A 23,515-nucleotide genomic window follows, 5' to 3' on the forward strand; every position below is an offset into this window, starting at 1 on the left:
TTGAAGTGAAATGCATTTTGAAACTGTACAATCATCTTGGGTGATTTAGCTAACACTAACTGACTAAAGCAAGCAAAACAATTACACACTTTGTTAAAATATCTGTGTTATTTTGACTCGCATCAGGGGGGACTGTGTTTGGTGTTAGAAGTCGCAAAAGGAATTTACCGTGTCTACTGTTATTAAGGGCTTCCGGGAGGATGCTAGAATTGAGGATATGAATGCAAATTGTGTTGAAACTGCATCCCTGACCTGCACGGAAGAGACACAGCTTCATACAGGGAGCTTTGGCAGTTTGGGCGAAAGAAAAGCTTTTTAACTATATTGTGGAAGTTGAGCTACTGCCATCCTGAAGAGGCAGCTGAGAGGGACTCGAGGATGTGTAAGTCCGTAACAGCATAACCAGCATGACCTGATCATGCATTTCTCTGCCATCTGCAACCTTGTAACCTCTTATTTTCTTTATGTATAACCATGACAGTAGGTGTACTTCACACATCACTGTGCTATAATCAAAGCCTTGGTTTTCTCTCCTTTTGGTGTAGTATTGATCTATACATCTTATGTAAGAGAAAAAAAAACTTTATCTGCAGGTTATATCCTACCATTTACAGTGGCTCCAAATAATATGAGTAAATGCCTCAAGGTCTTTTACTGCAACAAAAGCCTATGTGAAATCTAAAACTCCACACCAATGAGAAATAAAGTAGTTGTATTTTAAAGCATTACATTTTACCTTTTTCACCATGTGTAATTCTTTCGCGTCATGCAGAGATTGATTTTATTTTTCACCTTCACACGGCTGTCAACTTCAAATGATTTGGAGCCGCTGTAGGGGACTGATCACTGCAACGGGAGTATTGACTTTTACTGAGCAGTGTCTTAGCGTTGGCCAGGCTTTTATTGTACATGAGAACTGATTCCGCTAAGTGAAGGAAACAAGCGAATGATTGTTTACATTGAAAACCGCTGGCTTGAACATAACCGCAGAATATCAGTGACCCACCTGATGTCCCTTCAGTGAAGGTCATGCTGAAATGCCCCCATGACTGACCCCTTGCCCTGAGGTCCGGAGCCTCTGACAAGCATGGCATCAACTGTATTCCTGTGGGAGGTACTTCACTTTCCAACACCTCACATTTTTCCTCTTTAGTTTTTCTGTCTCCCACCTGTTGGAAGATGGCTTGGTTGTTTCTTAATTAAGAACCTGGAGAACCCTTTGATGATAGCAGAGTGATTGCTTTAAATACACAGAAGGAGGGAAAGACAGTAAGTTGGCTAATGCATTGGAAGGCAACATCTTACAGGAGCTGTGCAACTCAGCACAACAAATAAATATAGAAGTGATGGAGAGCCCCTCAGACTGTGATGTTCTCCAACTGGGAGCTGGCTTTAATTACACTGAAGAAGGAAAAGAGAGCATGTTCGCTAATTCACTGGTTGTATACAGCGAGAGTAGTTAGTTTTTCCCTATGTGCACTACATGTTCCCTTTTTGTTCTGGCTTTGCTTCACATTTGCATCTGCTAACTGATTCTGCTAAAGCCCATCAAAAGCACCTTCTGAAGAGATGAGCTGAAGTATACAAAGCTTGAGCTTCAGAACTGGGGGCAATGCTGATTTGAACTCTTTGACTTTTTCTCCAAATTTTGGGAACTTTTTCCAGAGCTCCGTCTTTTAACTCTGCAGAAGTCATCACGGGAATTGTTTTTATTTCTTCAATGAAAAACCAAGAACTGTACATACCTGCATATGAAACCGTTCCCTTGCCTTAACACTGAAGCAGCTGTAGCACATGAAACTTTGATTTGAACCTCCACTGAAAGGTGCCTGGGAGGTGAAAAAAAGAGCAGGGGCTTAAGCATCCCCTGGGGTCTATCTGTGCACATGCCTGGGAGGGATCAAAACAGATGTGCAACACGTGTCAACACTCATCTTGTCCCACAAGATGCTATCTTGGAGTTGCTCTCATGCTGTTGGTACATTCTGGGCTTAAAAGTCCACAGCAAGCTTGTATTCTATCACATAGCAGGTGACAAGATATTCACATCTGAAGTTTGTTTCACAGTATTTGGATTCTGTACCTCAGTAGTGACTTGGCAAACAACAGATCACTGCTATCAGGAGTAAGAATAAATGTCCTTCTTGTGCATTTAAGTCTTTCTTAGGAGTTTGGAAACTACATTTGTCGAGCTTTAGTTTGCCTGGTGTGGCAGAGTAATAGTGACAGCCCATTTGATTGTTTTCTTTTGTCTGTTCTTCGCTGAACATCTTTTAATAGCTGTGTCTTTGTGTAGCTCAAAGGACAGCTCCAATTTTAATGTATGACGAAGTGTTTAAACGTGGGTGGCTGGAAGAGGACAGTCAACCAGAGGTAAGACTGAAATAATGAATTTGGCAACTGATTGAAATGTTAATAGCTTTTTGTCCTAATTGCCTCTTCATCGAAGCAGTTGCTAATGTGCTCCTTTCGAAATTGTGCTCATTAGCTTATAAAGAGCTCTAGTATTGTAGACGGACTCTGAACTCTCTTGGTTTTTAGTTTTTTTGCACTTGCTGGTTTGCATTCACGGACAAACAGCTTGGAAATTAAGGAGAAATCACTGGAAGGCTTTCAAAGAAGAATGGTGGACTCCCTTTGCTTTTTCACTGTCATTGCCCAGCCTTTCACTCTAGATCAGGAACTGCAAGTAAGCCTTTATATTATACAGAAAAATACACTGCCTGGTCATTTGGTTCTTTATTTTCATTTGGTATGACCTCCCAGACACAAACACTCGCACACACTCACACACTCACACACTCAACAGTAGTGGCTCATGGCCATAAATACTGGTGGGGCATATACTGACTCCAACCACTGAATCACTAACCACACCCAATAGGGCAGACAATTAAAACCTCCTATGGATGGCAGATCTCAGACCTCTCAGATCTCTGGGGGTCCATGACTTTAGGCCTAGGCTTAATGGTTGCCTACCCTCCAGGAAATATAATTGATACAGCAGCAAATAAAAAGAAAATTGTGCTCAGGTACTGGTCAAACAATGCAGGACATGTCTTTTTGTCTTCCAGCTATTGTCCCCTCTGAGGATCCGATGAGGCACCCTGTCCCCCACCGTGGAAGACCATGAGACACAACCCACCCCAGAGGCACCCCACTACGGAAGGCTAACGTGGCACCCATACCCTAAGGTCTGATAAGCCATCGCCACCCAACGGCCGTTGATGGTCTAACCCCCAACCCCTGAGGGCGGGCAAGAGGCCACCACCAGAGGGAAGACCACAGCCAGCAGTACCGATCAAGAACTTTCTGATCTCCTTGCTGCTGTAATAACTATACTGCCTGGAAGGGAGACAACCATTAGGTCTGGGCCTTAAGCCTTGGACCCCCAGAGATTTATTTTCTCCTACATGCCATCCATAGGAGTTTTTTGTTTTTCTCTACTCCATACCAAATAGTTTATTTATTTAAATTTAAATTTTACATTATTTTAGATCACTTAAACTGTTAATGGTCTATTTTTATTTTTACTTTATTCTATTATTTATGTATTATTTTATTTTGCTGTACATTTGTTGTGTGTTTACCAGTCTGTAAAGTGCTCTGTGGCTACCATGTGAAGGTTGATATACAAATAAAAATTTATTGATTGATCTCCTGCAGTACAAATACAATTGTGTATTGCATGTCCATGGCACACCAGCAGCACTACATACTAGAAAAACGGAGACTAACAAGACTAGTCTTCAGCCGTGATTTAGAGGGGACATCTCTTACACAGTTTCGGGGCCCTTTAACTAAATGCTCTGCCACCTGCAGTTTTCTTGTGTATTTTAGGGACCACTAAGTATCAAGATTCCTGGGATGTCAATGGCCGACCTGGAGTGTATTTGATGAGCTCTTTTAAGTAGGGAGGTGCCTGCATTCTTTAAATGCTAATAAGAGAAATTGGAAATCTATCCTGTAGCACACGGTGAGACAGTGAAGAGAAAGCTAATACTGGAATGATATGTTAATCAATGTCTCAATGTCATCATGTAATAAGAGTAATTGTCTTAATTTAGCATTGTTTCTAAGCTGGAGGAAGGAAGATCTCGTCACATTCTGAATGTGTGATAGATTATGGTCACAGATGACACACAGGTTTTGCACCATCTTCTGAGAGGTGAAATTAAAGTTATCATTGCTCAGTTTTGTCAGTGTATGATGAACATTTAGATTTTTGTCCCCTAAAATTAGGACTTCTGTTTTATCAGAATTAAGCATAAGGAAATGACTTGTCATCCAAATTTTAATCTCGGATAGACGGCAGATTAGTGATTGTGTCTATGGTATTGTTAGGATTTACTGACAAATATAATTGTATGTAGTCTGCGTTGCTGTGAAAGTTATGTTCACCTAAATGGAGCATGTACAATGAAAAAAGTAAAGGTCCAGAGGAGTGATCCCTGTGGTACTCCATACATGACCTCAGTTACATTTGAGCGGTTTTCATTATTATGTACATATTGGAGTCTGTTTGTCAGATATGATTAAACCAGAACAGAACATGGTGAGATAGGACAACAAGGTTTTATAAGTGGTTTATCAAGATTGGTGGTCAATTGTTTCAAAAGCCACACTTCAGTCTATAAGGTCTAGTGTGCAGACTGGAGTTTTAATTTTAGTAATTAAGAATGATTTAACTGCGTTAAATTAATCCAAGGTAGGCATGGACTGAAAATGGCTATAGTATTTGTGTATGTTTCCATAACATACACAAATGTTTGGTAGTTGGTAATTTCTTCATCAATCTTGCAACTTACAGTTTACGTTTTGTACCTGCTTACTGATGTCGTCAACTTTGCTATTGGAATTATCCATAATGCATTTGTACTTGTTGTTGTTGAACTTGGTATCAATTCCTGGAAGCAGTGCTGGCTTTTCAATTTCTGAACGGAATTGAGGAGACCAATGTACAAGGAGTGCTAAAGCGAACTGTGTCTGCACTTCAGTGACACAAACAAGACAGCCTGCAGCACAATCATCCTCAAAGGGCTGGGCAGCTGAAGCCTAAATTACAGGTTGTTGTTTTTGTTGGTACTTTTATTGTATGCAATCTGTTAAAGACTGTCTGTTTTGTAGCAATGCCACAATGGTCAAATCACCAGTGTCTGCACAGTACTAGAGAGCTTTGAGTAACTGCTTTGGAAACTGCAGCCTATTCTCCTTCACTCTCTCTCTATCAATATTTATGTATGGTGTTGCTTAGTATTAATTAATACCAATTATCTGTATGGCTATATTGGGAGAAGCTGAAAACCTCTTTTTATATATATTGTTTTTACCTAATGTGCTTCAGGCATATCTACTGCTCCCATAATACATGTACTTACATTAAATGCCTTTCTGAAAAGCTACTTTCTTACACATGCAAAAGACCAGCACTAGGGCTAAGAACTCACCAAGCAACTCTACCAAGCATTGCTGCCTGCCTGCTCTACTGATAGAGGAATCCTGTGCCACAGCTCCCATGTCTGTTCACTCCAGTTTCTTCAGAGACATCTTTCTAGTGTTCACATCCACAGGTGGTGAAATGAGGCCGGGAAGAAGAGCACTGCAGAGTAACAACTGCTGTGTGCCATCAGGACTGCCCTGTGCTGGGTGCTCAGTATGCCCTGGGAGGTCAGTGTCAGTCATTCACCTCAGTCACCTGATTGCAGCCTTTAACTGCACCTGTCTGACTTCTGATTGGCCAACTGGGGTTGCCTTAGCATGATAAGTGTGTTTCTGAGGGCTCAAATGTGTGTGGCCGGATTTGTATCCTCTGTTCTCCCTGCTTTGCATCCTAATTGTCAGTCTTCTTTTCTTTGCTGTAATGTTCTTGAAGGGATTGGTGATTGCATGTTTAGACTGATCACGTGCCTGTGTGTGTGTGTGATGGGGGGTTATTGCAAAGGAGTGTGGAAAAGGCAGTTCTGGGAGAGTTGAAGTGGGAAAGGATAGGTCTGAGATTGGAGCGGGGGTGTGTGTGGGGGTAATTTAGTGGTTGGTCACTGAATAAGAGGTGTTGGGATATGTGTGGGTATATTGCTAGGAGGGATGTGCTGGGGAGTGTGTTCACATAATATTAATATTAACTTAATAATCAGAGTGTTAAAAATATAAATATTACTGTTTTCTTATATTATAAAGTTAACAATTTTTAGGTTGCATATGAAAGTGGCTGAAGATTCTAGTACAATTGCATTAGCCTGGAGCAGTATGAAAAACGACCTATTTTAAAGGATCTCTTTTGTTTCGTAATATGTATATCCAGCAGCAGGGGGGCTACCTCAACTGCTCAGACAAAAGATATAATCAACATAGACAACAGACAGCATTTGTAAAGCAATTATTACATTGTTAAACTGTTTACAGATCGCCTAGATTAATACGAGCGATGCTGTCGAGATCACAGGGGGTGTAGTAGTATCACACCTTGCTGACAGAGTTTGCATAAAATATATTATTAACCTGATCATAGGGTCCACCAAGCAATTGCACACTCCACAGCTGCAGTTGTTAGGCAATTCCATCTTTCGTGGATTTCAGATTTCAGAAGATGTGTTACAGTCCAATGCCAATGGCGTTGTTCTATCCCAAGCACGGGTCTATGCACGGACAAATACAATCGCACAGGAGCTTTTTTTTATTTGTTCTCGTCGGCATTATGCATGCACAGGCGGCTGCGGGCATCACTGCTCCCAACGCCTGTGCGGAGTGTCTGTGGGTGCTCCTGCAACATCGCTGGCTTGGCTGGCTTTCATAACTGCAACAATGCATGAGCACGGGTGGCTATTTTCCCTTTGCCTGTCAGTGACTTGATCCAGACAGCTGCACCATGAGAAACGCCACCGATCAACTGTTTGAATGTGAAGATCAGCAATACAGCGCTCAGATCGCCCTGGCCACGGTCTACACCTTACTGTGTGTTTTGGGCACCGCTGCCAACCTCCTGGTGATCTACTTGGTCGTGTCGTTCAAGAAACTGCGGACCTCCAGCAACGTGTTCATCGTGAATGGGTGCGGGGCCGACCTCTTGGTGTGCGCTTTCTGGATGCCGCACGAAGCTGTCCTCCTGTCCACACATGCGCCTCTGGCAAAGGGCTACCAGGCGTTTAAAGAGGCGCTGCTCTTCCTCGGCATCGCAGTCTCCCTCCTTTCGCATTCCCTGATCGCGGTGAACAGGTGCGTCTTGATAACCAAAGCGCCGGCCACTTACCTCTCCATCTACCAGAAGAGAAACACCCAGGGGATGATCGTGGTCTCCTGGCTGGGGCCGGTCATCATGCTGCCTTGGCTCAGTTTGGCCGGGCAGGGCTGCGCCTCTCCACGGCTCACGGCAGCCCCCTTTGCTAAGAGGGAATCCGTCCTCTCCAATCCGTACGCTAGCGCGACTTTAGCGCTCACGATCCTGGCTCAGACCGTCGTGGTACTATACTGCTATTTTAAAATATTCCGCAAAGTGCAGATCAGTGTGAAGAGGGTGAGCGTTTTAAATTTCCAGATTGTGAACAGCCTGCCTTACGCGTTTCCACGGAAAGACAAGCGCCTGGGCTGTTACGTCCTGGCGGTGTGCTGCGTCTTCGTCCTCGCCACGGTGCCGCTGTTCTTGGTCCTGATGCTGCGGCTGTTCGGGACGGTTCCCAGAGCGGCTGAGACGGGGTCATGGATACTCTTCTCCCTGCTCTTTGCGCTCAACCCGTTTCTGTATACATGGAAAAACGAGGAGTTCAGGAAGTCTTTCAGGTGCCTAATGAGAGGAGAAATCTGGAGGGGCTCGACTGTGGGTGTAGAGCCCGTGGTGGTGCACACCATATCCCAACCCTTTCCCAAACACAGCGGCCGAGTGGCGATCACCGGAGACATGAACTGAAAGACCTGGATAAAACACTCATATCTCGATGGAGTGGGATCGAGTTAAATTGGTGTAGTTGTATAGAAACTCAACAACAGCCAAATTATTATAGTCAATTTACATTGTTGTTATTATTATTATTATTATTATTATTATTATTATTATTATTATTATTTGATATACAATTGCAAACCATACGCTATCTGTATATGGTTGTATATTCATTTGTAGATGAATGTGGTGCACGTTTTTATGGCTGTGGCCATGTGGCACCTTTGGTGGCTTCTGAGATTAGTTCAAATATCTCATTGGAATAAATACTGGAGCTTGTACTTTTTTTAAATGTAAGTAGTTGGTCATTTCTTCATCAATCTTGCAACTTACAACTTATGTGTTGTGCAATAATTTGTGGGGAGGTTATTGTTCTATCATCTGAGACAAATATTGAGAAAACTATATGGCACAAGTATGACACACACACATACACCAAAAAACAAATCAAACAAAAAAACTGTTTATGCTTGAACTAAACACAGCACTGAAATGTAAGGGTAATACTCACTGCCAGTGGTCTTGTGCAATATTGTTGTACCTTTCCCATCTTTTAAGTGAGTTGTGACTTGGGCTACAGCATTATCGGAGTGGTTGGTCTGTGAAGAGGTTGAAATTCTTCAAAAATACCTAATTGTTCTAATGGTCCCCTGTCCATAACGGTCAGTATTTTGAATGAAGGTCATTCCCCATTTGAGGCCCTCAATGAAAATGTGGTGACTAAGAATCTGCATACTTATCACCAGGGGGAAACATCTTGAAGCACATTTAGGATCTGCTCGACTTCCCAGGGCTCCTTCATGCCAAATATATGCTGGTAATGGACTGTGGTAATAAATGGACTGATGCAATAAATTATATATATATATATATATATATATATATACACTTACCTAAAGGATTATTAGGAACACCTGTTCAATTTCTCATTAATGCAATTATCTAATCAACCAATCACATGGCAGTTGCTTCAATGCATTTAGGGGTGTGGTCCTGCTCAAGACAATCTCCTGAACTCCAAACTGAATGTCTGAATGGGAAAGAAAGGTGATTTAAGCAATTTTGAGCGTGGCATGGATGTTGGTGCCTGACGGGCCGGTCTGAGTATTTCACAATCTGCTCAGTTACTGGGATTTTCACGCACAACCATTTCTAGGGTTTACAAAGAATGGTGTGAAAAGGGAAAAACATCCAGTATGCGGCAGTCCTGTGGGCGAAAATGCCTTGTTGATGCTAGAGGTCAGAGGAGAATGGGCCGACTGATTCAAGCTGATAGAAGAGCAACTTTGACTGAAATAACCACCCGTTACAACCGAGGTATGCAGCAAAGCATTTGTGAAGCCACAACACGTACAACCTTGAGGCGGATGGGCTACAACAGCAGAAGACCCCACCGGGTACCACTCATCTCCACTACAAATAGGAAAAAGAGGCTACAATTTGCACAAGCTCACCAAAATTGGACAGTTGAAGACTGGAAAAATGTTGCCTGGTCTGATGAGTCTCGATTTCTGTTGAGACATTCAGATGGTAGAGTCAGAATTTGGCGTAAACAGAATGAGAACATGGATCCATCATGCCTTGTTACCATTGTGCAGACTGGTGGTGGTGGTGTAATGGTGTGGGGGATGTTTTCTTGGCACACTTTAGGCCCCTTAGTGCCAACTGGGCATCGTTTAAATGCCACGGCCTACCTGAGCATTGGTTCTGACCATGTCCATCCCTTTATGACCACCATGTACCCATCCTCTGATGGCTACTTCCAGCAGGATAATGCACCATGTCACAAAGGTCCAATCATTTCAAATTGGTTTCTTGAACATGACAATGAGTTCACTGTACTAAACTGGCCCCCACAGTCACCAGATCTCAACCCAATAGAGCATCTTTGGGATGTGGTGGAACGGGAGCTTCGTGCCCTGGATGTGCATCCCACAAATCTCCATCAACTGCAAGATGCTATCCTATCAATATGGGCCAACATTTCTAAAGAATGCTTTCAGCACCTTGTTGAATCAATGCCACGTAGAATTAAGGCAGTTCTGAAGGCGAAAGGGGGTCAAACACAGTATTAGTATGGTGTTCCTAATAATCCTTTAGGTGAGTGTATATATATATATATATATATATATATATATCCACATTTATATGGATACTGTACACACCCACATACAGAGTTGCTTTTTTCATCCAGGTCTGTACGCACTGGCACTAGTGTTTATATGCTGATCAATAAGTCATGACAGGAGAGGTAGTCTTAGTGTGGGTTTCTTTTTTAATGCAAATTAAACAAGAATCAACACAAGATCTCCAAATCAATAATTGTTAATTGAATACAGAACTAAAAAACTAAATTATTATCCAGCCATACCACCTTAAAAAATTGATACACAAAATACAGGTACATTAACTACACTGTACTTACACTGTAATTACATTATTAATACATAGTGTATGTACATACTGTTTAAATCATACAACCAAGCAATTACACTGTACTATTATTACATATAACATGACATTACACTTAATTGCGTTATGCGTGTCTGTTAATGGCAAAATGACGTATTTTGATTACAACATCATACCCTACCACACGCAAACTGCTAACTGATAGTTCAGTGATGAAAATGATCAAATATTGTAATGCTTTTCATTAAAAAACAAATTAACACAGTAACATTATAATAGTGTATAACACCTGTACATTAATAATACAGTAATACATTACAGTACTTTACAGTCACACTTTTATAAAATGTCTATGTAATTTCTGATGTCAAGATTCATAACGTAGACAAAACAACACGTACTGTAAATGTATTGTACAACTATTTTCCAACTTTTATTTCTCCTATTTTGACCTATTTTCATCAACAAAAAACATTAAGGGGAAGAAGTGAATATTGTCCATTGCTGGGGATACCTGGACGATCTTATTGAAAATGCTAACAAATATGGAGATTGATTGTTCTTCCTCAAAGAAATGCCAGAACAGGAGGATTGGGTTTTGCTGTCATTTTATTGTTCTGACCCACAGCCTAAGTGGTGCATTGCTTATTCAGTACTTGTAATTGTGTCTCATGCCATACATCTGTCATGTGTAATGTTCCTTGCATCATTTTACCTGTATTGTAAATGCAAATAAGGGCTTTCAGAGTGTAAATGTATATCCAATATGTAGATTTCATTAATCAGGGCTAATTTGGATGCCTCTCAGCTTCACATTGGACTACATAATAGTAAAACTCCAAGGTGTCCTTGTACTTACACAGACACCATGAGGGTGTTGTGTCAGCATGTAACATCCTATAGACATGCCCCGCTATTTCTTTTAAGTGAGGAAGTCCAGACTCCTCTTACAGTCAGCATTCAATTGGCTCACATCTTGAATATTCTGAGATGGGACACAGCTGGCTGAATGTGATGAAAGTGGATATTGAATTCTCAATTGCTTTTCCATTGTATCCTAGCACGGTTTTCACGGAGGCCAGGAATCAGACAGGAGACAGGAGCTGTGCACCCGAACAATAACCCTGGTCCTAGAGGACAGCAAATGTAGGCAAGGAAAGGACTTTGATCAGAGGCAGCTGCAGTTGCTGCCAAAGAGGGCCCAGTGGGACTGAAGGTATTGACGTCACAAATGAGCCATACCAGCAGTCAATGCTCTCTGATGTAGTACATCTCAAATTGTCTTTATCGGAAGGCTTATGTAGAGTACTTCATCATCACAGGATGCCTCTTCGGCCCAGGGGGCGCACTACAGTTAGCTATGCTACATATCTGTTTCAGCTTGTTATACTATTTATACTGCATCTGTGTTCTTTAACTTAGCAAGGCATCTACTGTTTTTACATAACTTACACTACTACTAGGAGTAGTGAAAAACTCCACCTCACCCCTCTGTAGAATTGCTGACCCAGAGCAAGGGGCCTAATAATTAAAACAAAACAGGGAACAAACTAGATTTTTAAATAAACTATAGTAGTTACTGCTCAGTAATTCAGTAAAGATACATAGCAAAGAGTGCAGGTGAGTCAAGACAGGAGGAGCAGCCATGATTATTCAGATTATCCAGCTCTATTTCCTCCATTCTAGATTAGGTTTTTGTGCACAGTGACCGCATGTTTTACAATGGGAAGATACTTCAGCTTCAGTAGAATACATTATTGTTTGATTTCTGCTTCAGTCTGAATGTTAGTCAGACATAAAATAATATTTTAGCCATCATCTGCATATTTATACAATCAAATGAACTAATTAATACAAATTGAACAGCTTTTGTTTCTGTTTTTACATGCATACAAATACCTATATAGTGATACATTAATCCATAGACCGCACAAAGCATGTGTTAAAGTTAGTTTATTTTTGATACCATTACGTAATGTGGCCAGGAAACAGATCAGAACACAGATATGCTGAGAAAACCGCAACATCGACAAGGAATGCAACGCATGATTTTTTTAAATGGTTATCTTCTCGATCAAGATGTGCCACCCATTTGAGTCTGACTTGTCAGGAGTGGGCACCGACCTGAAGTCTCAAGACCCCCGATCTACATTATTACAAGTGTGCAATAACAGGATGGAGACTGGAGAAAGTGGGAATGTCCAGTTCCCCGGAGAGACATTTTGCCTCCCTTGTAATGTAACGTATTCAATATAAATCGCACTATTCTGTGCGCAGCTGAGCATTGCAGAAGACATCAACCGCTGTTTCAATCTCGGTGAAATGGATATAAAATACTTGGCAATCCTGCACTTGTGTTTGATCCTGTCAGTCGCAGGTAACTACATCACATCATCGATATAGACACTCTCTTGAGGCCGATTGCACCAACATGGATTGGTCAATAACTCTGATTAAATCAAGGAATATACTTTCATCAGGTGGCACAGAATCAGGTTTTATATTTAATTCGTTTCAAAGTTCTCCAGTAACAGGTGCTTCTCAAAGGTTGACACATTTCTGCATTTGTTAATTTTGAGCTATCTATTTTTATTTAATTAGATTGTTCCAGTGTTTTTGTGGTTTTATTTTGTCAACTCTCACCTCAGAAATAGTGTTTTTTATTATAAGAGAAGAGATTATCATGAGGATGTACAAGGTCTAACGTTACCGGTGCATCAGAAATAAATAAATACATAAAACACGTATGTAAACCATCTAATTGAATCGGACTTAATTTAAGTAGCAAAGTGTTAGCACAGATATCTCAATGTAGTGGAAACTGTCATAACATACAATACGAATAATAGCATTGACCGAATTATATTGTTTAAATTGTGTCATATTTATAAAAGGCTGCATTCTTTAATTTAGTCGTAAATGTTATTTATAGGCTGCAACACGTGTTTTTTGCTTTCCCTTGAATAAATACACGATAATCGTATTATTATTATTATTATTATTATTATTATTATTATTATTATTATTATTAAGCACCCTAATCAAGTAATAACATTAATTTTGAAGAATCATAGGCCTTTATTCATAAGGATCAATGTAAACTTAATGTGGCGCACTTCATTTCATAGGCTACAATTCCTATGAGAAGTTATCCACAGTAGTTCGTATATGTCATATTGTATTGATCTTTATTCTCTTTCGATTCTGTTTTTTTTTTTTTTTTTTTTGCTTGGTAATGTATATCTGGATTGATTTTTAAGGCAGCTACCAGGATGTGGGCCAGGTTATTATTAAGCCCCTTGGAAAAGAGCTGACAGTCAGTGTGGGCAGCTCCTTGAATCTGACCTGTGAGTACACAGCACAGTGCACCGGGGGTATCACCTACACCTGGAAAAAAGTGGATACTGAAACAGAAAAAAACATCATAAGAAGTGGCAGCACTTTGAGTATTACCGTGGTAAAACTAGAAGATGAAGGGGTATATATATGTGAAGTGCCATGTGTGAAAAATATCAAGAAAGTCACTGTCCGTGTTTACTGTAAGTACAAATTCATAATCAAAACACTTTCATTAAAGCAAAATATGACAAAACTGTTCAAGTCATATCTTTAACGTTTTGTAATTGTAATAAGCAAACAGAGTAGTTGGTGTTGGCATGGATTGTATCCAGTTAAAACTCATGTTCAGCTGGCTTTTTTATATAGGCTATTTAAAATCTGGTCTCTGGGACATCCAGTTTCTTCTGTTTTGCTTATCTCCAAATTAGAATTTCAATACTTAATCTTATCAACCCCCAACTTGCACCCTTTTAATATTCAGATTAAGCTATTAAATCATTTTCTCTGAATTCTTTTTTTTACAGGAATACCCTGGTATGGTAAATCTTAAAGCATAATTTAGCAGCTTGTTGCATCTTCTCTCAACTTGTTTATTATGTATCTGCTCCCATATAAAATGCCTCTAAATGCCAATAAATCAGGAAGCACATGATTTCCTGTTGAGGTGAGGCAGGAGGAGAGCCTGGCATGCAAGTGTGCGGTGAGAAAACAAAGCGAGCAGGAGCAGAGACAATGACAATAACTAACTTGGAAGTGACTTTGGATAATGGCTTTGGATTATGAACCTGATTATTGCGTTTGTGTTTTTCGTTAGTTATACGTGTAGAGAGAGAGAAGTTTATGTGTTTAGGCAGGCTCAAATAGGAGCTATGTTTTGGTTTTCAGTTTCTGAATAAATAAATAAATTATATATATATACACTCACCTAAAGGATTATTAGGAACACTATACTAATACTGTGTTTGACCCCCTTTCGCCTTCAGAACTGCCTTAATTCTATGTGGCATTGATTCAACAAGGTGCTGAAAGCATTCTTTAGAAATGTTGGCCCATATTGATAGGATAGCATCTTGCAGTTGATGGAGATTTGTGGGATGCACATCCAGGGCACGAAGCTCCCGTTCCACCACATCCCAAAGATGCTCTATTGGGTTGAGATCTGGTGACTGTGGGGGCCAGTTTAGTACAGTGAACTCATTGTCATGTTCAAGAAACCAATTTGAAATGATTGGACCTTTGTGACATGGTGCATTATCCTGCTGGAAGTAGCCATCAGAGGATGGGTACATGGTGGTCATAAAGGGATGGACATGGTCAGAAACAATGCTCAGGTAGGCCGTGGCATTTAAACGATGCCAAATTGGCACTAAGGGGCCTAAAGTGTGCCAAGAAAACATCCCCCACACCATTACACCACCACCAGCAGCCTGCACAGTGGTAACAAGGCATGATGGATCCATGTTCTCATTCTGTTTACGCCAAATTCTGACTCTACCATCTATATGTCTCAACAGAAATCGAGACTCATCAGACCAGGCAACATTTTTCCAGTCTTCAACTGTCCAATTTTGGTGAGCTTGTGCAAATTGTAGCCTCTTTTTCCTATTTGTAGTGGAGATGAGTGGTACCCAGTGGGGTCTTCTGCTGTTGTAGCCCATCCGCCTCAAGGCTGTACGTGTTGTGGCTTCACAAATGCTTTGCTGCATACCTCGGTTGTAACGAGTGGTTATTTCAGTCAAAGTTGCTCTTCTATCAGCTTGAATCAGTCGGCCCATTCTCCTCTGACCTCTAGCATCAACAAGGCATTTTCGCCCACAGGACTGCCGCATACTGGATGTTTTTCCCTTTTCACACCATTCTTTGTAAACCCTAGAAATGGTTGTGCGTGAAAATCCCAGTAACTGAGCAGATTGTGAAATACTCAGACCAGCCCGTCTGGCACCAACAACCATGCCACCCTCAAAATTGCGTAAATCACCTTTCTTTCCAATTCAGACATTCAGTTTGGAGTTCAGGAGATTGTCTTGACCAGGACCACACCCCTAAATGCATTGAAGTAACTGCCATGTGATTGGTTGGTTAGATAATTGCATTAATGAGAAATTGAACAGGTGTTCCTAATAATCCTTTAGGTGAGTGTGTATATATATATATATATATATATATATATATATATATATATATACCTAATACAATGGTGCTTGATATGTAATTCAATTAAAGAATTAGAATTTGGATTAAACTGCATTATTGATTGTTGTGATAGTCATGTTTAATTGTTTCTTTCTTTTGGAACAGCACTGGCAGAGCCTGTAATAGAAATGCCCAAGGATTTGAAAGACAATACTACTGTGGCTATAACATGCAGTGTGAATTCCATACATCCTCCGGGTGTCGTGAACATTTCATGGTACCAGGGAGATAACATGCTGTTCAGTGAAAAGAAGGATAGTGATGATACCCCGATTTCTTTCACACTGTCAATTCATCTGAATAAAGAGCAGCATCATGGGAAGAAGATCAAATGCATTATGCAACTGGAAACCTTGAATGTCAGTAAAGAACAATTTGAAATACTGCATATATACCGTGAGTATCACACTGCTGACTAGCTGAATTATGGCCTTCATTTTGGTGTACCTATTCAGATAACCTCACCATATTTTGCTGTGTGCCTGTTATTCCAGAAAAAAACATTAGAGAGATGGATAAGGTTAGCATGAGGGTTAGGTCCAGGTTATATTATTCCACCTTCAAATCAGCAAAATCAGGTTTGTGCATACCTACTCACATATTATATATTATCCCATACATATATTATCAAAGGAATTAATCAAAATAGGATAGAATAAATAGAATGTTAAATTGACACTAAGATATAAAGAAATAAAGAAATAGAAGCAGGATTAGACACTGTTAGTCCCGAGCAGTCTATTTGTTTGCTTGTTTTTATTTAATTTTAATGTATTAATCCAAATGTTTTCTCTGAAACATACTTAAGTTACTTAATAACTACATCACATGAATCATATATCCAAGTGAATCCAGGCAAGACATGGCTTAGGTATTAGTGAATCAGTGTAGCTGCACATACCATAAAGGAATCTACTTAGCATGGTGACAATCCTCCAGGTTCAAAGGTCACTTTTTTATACATATGCATTAAATATTAGCTGATGACAATTTAAAGGAACCTATAAAATATTAGATGTATGCACCACTGGTTTATGAAATGTAATCCAATCAATGTTTATTAGGTTGGTTTTTCTAGATTTTATCTGTGGGTGTCTGATGTCTTTTTCATTTTTCAGATATGCCATCAGACGTTAATATTGAAGTGCCATCTTCCTTGACTGAGGGGAAGGCGTTGTTAATGAGCTGCACCAGCACAGGGTATCCCAACCCTGCCATACAATGGGAGAAGATTGATCAGCCTTGGCCTATACACTTACAAAGGCACCCCAATGGCACAGTTACTGGCCTGCTTGCCCCAGCCGACAGTGGTCAATACCAGTGCACTGCCAGCAACAGCCAGGGCACAAAATCAAATCTGATTACCTTGGATGTGCAGTGTAAGTTGAATTCACATAAATAATGGCTGTACACCACTGGGCTCAAACTCAGTCCCTGGAAGCTGATTAACTATTAACTGGATGCATCTCATACTGCTCTCCAGACTGCAAATCATATTGTAATCAGTACAACTTCCAATCAACATAATATTTTAAAACCATCAGCTGTAATTGAACTTATTACAATGTTCAGTTTGTCTAATTCATACAATAACCAGTTTAAGTTACCAAGAGCTCCTGCTGAAATTAAAAAAACCAGGTGACACTGTGGCCCTCCAGAAATTGAATTGGAGAGCCTTAACCATTTTGAAACTTTGAGCTACACACAAAAAAACACAAATTGCAAAACCCTATAATGTAACCTATTATTATATATATACAGTGAGGGGAAAAAAGTATTTGATCCCCTGCTGATTTTGTACATTTGCCCACTGACAAAGAAATGATCAGTCTATAATTTTAATGGTAGGTGTATTTTAACAGTGAAAGACAGAATAACAGCAAAAAAATCCAGAAAAACGTATTTCCAAAAAGTTATACATTGATTTGCATGTTAATGAGGGAAATAAGTATTTGATCCCCTATAAATCAGCAAGATTTCTGGCTCCCAGGTGTCTTTTATACAGGTAACGAGCTGAGATTAGGAGCACTCTCTTAAAGGGAGCGCTCCTAATCTCAGCTCGTTACCTGTATAAAAGACACCTGTCCACAGAAGCAATCAATCAATCAGATTCCAAACTCTCCACCATGGCCAAGACCAAAGAGCTGTCCAAGGATGTCAGGGACAAGATTGTAGACCTACACAAGGCTGGAATGGGCTACAAGACCATCGCCAAGCAGCTTGGTGAGAAGGTGACAACAGTTGGTGCGATTATTCGCAAATGGAAGAAACACAAAATAACTGTCAGTCTCCCTCGGTCTGGGTTTCCATGCAAGATCTCACCTCGTGGAGTTTCAATGATCATGAGAACGGTGAGGAATCAGCCCAGAACTACACGGGAAGATCTTGTTAATGATCTCAAGGCAGCTGGGACCATAGTCACCAAGAAAACAATTGGTAACACACTACGCCATGAAGGACTGAAATCCTGCAGCGCCCGCAAGGTCCCCCTGCTCAAGAAAGCACATGTACAGGCCCGTCTGAAGTTTGCCAACATCTGAATGATTCAGAGGAGAACTGGGTGAAAGTGTTGTGGTCAGATGAGACCAAAATCGAGCTCTTTGGCATCAACTCAACTCGCCGTGTTTGGAGGAGGAGGAATGACCCCAAGAACACCATCCCCACCGTCAAATATGGAGGTGGAAACATTATGCTTTGGGGGTGTTTTTCTGCTAATCGGACAGGACAACTGCACCGCATCAAAGGGACAATGGACGGGGCCATGTACCGTCAAATCTTGGGTGAGAACCTCCTTCCCTCAGCCAGGGCATTGAAAATGGGTCGTGGATGGGTATTCCAGCATGCCAATGACCCAAAACACACTGCCAAGGCAACAAAGGAGTGGCTCAAGAAGAAGCACATTAAGGTCCTGGAGTGGCCTAGTCAGTCTCCAGACCTTAATCCCATAGAAAATCTGTGGAGGGAGCTGAAGGTTCGAGTTGCCAAACGTCAGCCTCGAAACCTTAATGACTTGGAGAGGATCTGCAAAGAGGAGTGGGACAAAATCCCTCCTGAGATGTGTGCAAACCTGGTGGCCAACTACAAGAAACGTCTGACCTCTGTGATTGCCAACAAGGGTATTTCCACCAAGTACTAAGTCAAAGGGGTCAAATACTTATTTCCCTCATTAACATGCAAATCAATGTATAACTTTTTTGAAATGTGTTTTTCTGGATTTTTTTGTTGTTATTCTGTCTCTCACTGTTAAAATACACCTACCATTAAAATTATAGACTGATCATTTCTTTGTCAGTGGGCAAACATACAAAATCAGCAGAGGATCAAATACTTTTTCCCCCACTGTATATGTATATGTATATGTATATATATATATATATATATATATTACAGTAAATGTGTGGAAAAGGTAAATGTATACATTTTCAGGTAAATTAATACATGTATACATTTCCTGGTGCCATGGGAAATGTGTATTTCCCACGAATCTCTGCATCTTCTGGTTGATGTGGGCACAACATACATTTGAACTAGGTCAGGTGCGCTTACCATTCACAGTTGCTATCCAGATCTGAGAATCGCAGAGGTGAAAAAAGACAAGGAGATTTCATTGCACCAGACCACAACAGTATTGTCAGATGGAAATGGGCAAGGGTTTCAACATTACAACTGCAAAAACCCCAGTTGATGTAACAATAAGATGTGCAATTGTTAGAGAAGAGGGCTTCTTTGTAACAGCAAATACCATGGAAGCACAACCTGTTGTAATAAGTAAGTCATCCAATAAAGTATCCAATAAAGTAGAGCTTGCTTGTGAGCTCTCTAGCATGTTGAAATGTGTTGCAACTGATAGTCAGATGACAGTGTTGTATGGTAGACTATATTAGTTGCATAATATTTTTTAAATAGTTGCATGCAGTTATAGTTCAGGACAAATGTGTTCATGATTCATGTGTTAATTCTACTCATCCTAATCATTTTTGACTGCCTTAATTAGACCTATATTAAATTAACTAATAGTTTCTGTTATTTAGTTAGCAGACTGCAAAGTGGACTAGTCTTCAGGATAATTACATGATGTTCGTGGGGTGTTTAATTTCAAGCATTAGTCTATGTTGTCCGATTTTGTCTTATTCTATATGTATCATTGCTACAAATATATATAATTCACATGCATCTGCAGATTGGTGATCTGCATTTGCATGGAAATTCAGCCTACAAGCGATACTGAGCAAACAGTTCAGTAGACCTAGTCTAATGTGTGATAGGGTTAAGGTAACTATTTTTATTTTAATAACTATTTTCTGCATAATGACGGTAATTTCGGAGCAGTGTGATTGTGCGCACCTGATCTGGAACACAACTCTGAGTGTTAAGTGCACCTAACCTACCACTGTTAAAATGTGTGTCAGATTATTCATGGGAGTTACACATTTCCCGTGGCACTGTAAAATGTATACATTTACCGGGAAATGTATACATTTACCATAACACATACATTAAATGTAATTGGATCCTATTGGCAATTATTTTCCCTCCCCTGCAGATGGTCCAACAAACACCTCCATAATTTCTTCTAAGGGGCATTTCATCCAGGAAGGAGAGTTTCTGAATCTGACCTGTGTGTCTGAGAGCCATCCCAAAGTCAAGTGCTACAAATGGAGCATGATCCCAGAGCTGTCTTTGCCCAAGGATTTGACACCGTATGATGGTTATCTAACCATTAAGAGCTTCCATAAGGAGCATGAAGGGATATACGAGTGTGAGGTGACCCACCAGAATGGAAAAACACAGAGGGCTTACTTTAATGTCATCCTTATAGGTAATAGGAACTGCACTTTACATTGTGCTGCCATACTAAAGCAATCTGCTTCTACAAATAACAGAAGTATCTGGTAACAGCTTTGGGCATCCTGCAGCACCTGGTGCCTCCATTCATGCAGACAATCTTTCTTTTTTAAATGTGTTTTTTTAAACACAGACCTGTTTACAGGTTGGTCATTGAATGTGTTTACAGGTTGGTCAGTAAGTCATGATAGTAGATGTACTATGGTTGACTTGACTGGTAACAGTATGAAATGATTTTTGTTTGAATAATTTGTATGTTTGAATACAAATTAAATTTAAAAGCAACCCAACAAAACATAAAGGCCCAAAGTAGGAATTGTGAAATAAAGCAAAATTGTATGCAATTGTATGAAATCATGGTCAACGAAACTTGGTGGCGTGAGCAAAAGACCTGCCTGACTAATCTGTTTCGGTTATCCACAGAACCGGAGAGGGAGATGATAAGTCCAGCTCCCCAGCTACCAGGGGCTGTGGGGGGGGGTGTCATCTGTGGATTGCTTGTAGGAGGAATTTGTGGATTCCTATTGGCCAAATGGCTGAAGTGACAGCTAATGACCCACATACAGCAACCCTCCAGGAGAATCTCAGTGTGCATCGCCGGATAACTTCGTTGGTCTACGCAGGATGCATAGACGCTCCCAATTGCTCCAGTTTCATTAGGCCCCTGACCCTGACACCACGGCCTTGTCTACAGCTGGTTTCTGGTCTATGAAAAATGTATTCCTAGTCCTAGAGAGCCACTATCCTGCTGGTTGTATAGTCCACTTAACATCTGCAAAGGTTATGGAGCTGCAAACAAGAGCTCATTTTAGACTAATGATTTTAATAATTGGATGAAGTGAAAATCTGAATAGCCAACAGCTCTGCTGAACCAAGGCTGCATATCACTGGTCAAACTAATTGCTACCACACTCCCATAGCGTTATGTTGACCTGGTTAGTAGTAAACTGTTTTCAGTGCATAACTGGAGCCATTTATGTCTTCTCTCTAAAATGGTTCAGAAAGTCCCTTGACCACAGCATCCTGCTGCTCATAGAATGCAAGGTTTTTTATGTTATACTGTATACAAATATGATCAAAGATGCCCTTCCACCCACTCCATTTGAGACATGCGAAGAATATATTTTAATAAATTATTGAGCTATGGCTACTCTTCTCTTACAGACAATGGGAATGTCTATTTCCAGCACTAACATAATGTAAATGAAGTGCAACTCTTTTTTTCTATTGTACCCCCTCTCCCCTTTCCCCCCTCTGGTGATATGGGCAAGAGTAATCTTTTTGTACATTATCTATAATCCTGACAGTGGCTTTTATCCTCATTTGATATCCTACTTTCCTACAATAACAGATAAAGAATGTTCATGTTTCTTGCATACCTTGCATGATCAGTCTGCTATGTTCAATAAAAATGTACAACGGCAATTTTACTGGGTCTTCCTTTTCTGCCATGACCAGCACTGATTTAGCAGTGACACAGGACAGAAAGACATGTTATCAAGGATGAGTAAAACCCTGCAGGTGAGCTGTGGAGCTTCAGAATAAGGCATTTTATTCTTTGCACACACCTTTATTCAGGTTGACTAACCATTGTTACAATATATCACATTCATAAGAAACATAAGAAAGTTAACAAACGAGAGGAGGCCATTCGACCCATCATGCTCGTTTGGTGTCCATTAATACGTTTATTAATGTACATCAAACATTAATTTGCCTTTTTTATTGCTTCCCCACATTGTTTGGATGGGGGAAATTCTGTACTTTGCAGCTTCTTCCCCCTTACTTTCACATCAATTTTTTTGCTTCTCACGAAGCATTCATGGAACTGTCACATAGAAATATAAAATGGCTATCCTGGAACTAGAAGAACACCCTTGCTTAAAGCCACCTAAAAAAATAATCTATCACAAAACACAGTTCCACAGTGTTGACAGTGATGGAGGGGCTGTGGGCAGCTTCAAGGGGGTCTTGATCACAGTATGGTTTCAGTGGGGACCAAGTGCACCAGGGAGCCCTCCGCCTTCCAGCAGTCCAGCTCCACTTGCAAGGAGAGGCCGTGGGGTGGGGCAGGTTGAACATCACCACCATGTTGAAATTCGGCTCCTGCACCCTGCCACTAGGTCTACAGTCCTCAAAATGGCTGCCAACCCCCAAGCAGCTCTGCTGCCTCGGTCTCTTTCTCTGCCTTTATTTTGTTCTTTCTCTTGTCCCCAACTGCATATCTGTCCTCCTCCTCCAACTCCTCCCCTCCTGTATTCTGCATACCGCAGTGTTGATCACGAACTTCTTCTTCCTCCTTCATCCTGCAACACAGGCCCCACCCGATCAGCCAACACAGGGACCAGCCCAGGTACCAGCAGCTAGTCTGAGGCTGCCACCAAACTCCTGCTCTCACCTTGCTTGGATACGATTTTTTGTCTCACTGGTGAATGACTGAGCCAATAAATCCAGGGGGGCAGGGAGCTCTGACAATATGAGATGATCCACTAAGGGAAGAAAACAAAGGGAAATGGCTAGTTGGAAAGTCTTGAAGTGTTTGTACCTCAATGACAGGAGTATAAGGAACAAGATGGTAGACCTAGAAGCCACAGTGCTGGCATGTGACTATGATGTTGTAGGAGTGACAGAAACATGGCTTACAGAAAATGATGGGGATGAATACAAGTTGAAAGGATACACACAGTTTAGGAGAGACAGGCACAATTGAAGAGGGGGTGGGGTAGCATTATATGTCAGAATTCAAATTAGATCCTAGTAACGAACCTTGGTGAGTTAAACTTTTGAATAAAA

General features: G+C 40.7%; 2 protein-coding genes across 2 annotated transcripts; both read left to right on the plus strand.

Moving 5' to 3' along the window:
- Positions 1–6,865: 6,865 nt before the first annotated feature.
- Positions 6,866–7,968, plus strand: gpr88 (G protein-coupled receptor 88). The gene has a single exon (XM_066692671.1). It carries the CDS (start codon positions 6,866–6,868, stop codon positions 7,898–7,900), a length of 1,035 nt encoding a protein of 344 aa, XP_066548768.1. The 3' UTR covers positions 7,901–7,968.
- A 4,423-nt stretch (positions 7,969–12,391) lies between these two features.
- On the plus strand, positions 12,392–22,141 carry LOC136714935 (vascular cell adhesion protein 1). The gene is made up of 6 exons (XM_066692574.1): positions 12,392–12,722; positions 13,606–13,884; positions 15,983–16,273; positions 16,996–17,256; positions 20,421–20,696; positions 21,146–22,141. Exons 1-6 carry the CDS (start codon positions 12,668–12,670, stop codon positions 21,265–21,267), a joined length of 1,284 nt encoding a protein of 427 aa, XP_066548671.1. The 5' UTR covers positions 12,392–12,667; the 3' UTR covers positions 21,268–22,141.
- Positions 22,142–23,515: the final 1,374 nt, after the last annotated feature.

The sequence above is a fragment of the Amia ocellicauda genome, chromosome 19 (genome assembly GCF_036373705.1).
Source record: "Amia ocellicauda isolate fAmiCal2 chromosome 19, fAmiCal2.hap1, whole genome shotgun sequence".
NCBI lineage: Eukaryota > Metazoa > Chordata > Actinopteri > Amiiformes > Amiidae > Amia > Amia ocellicauda.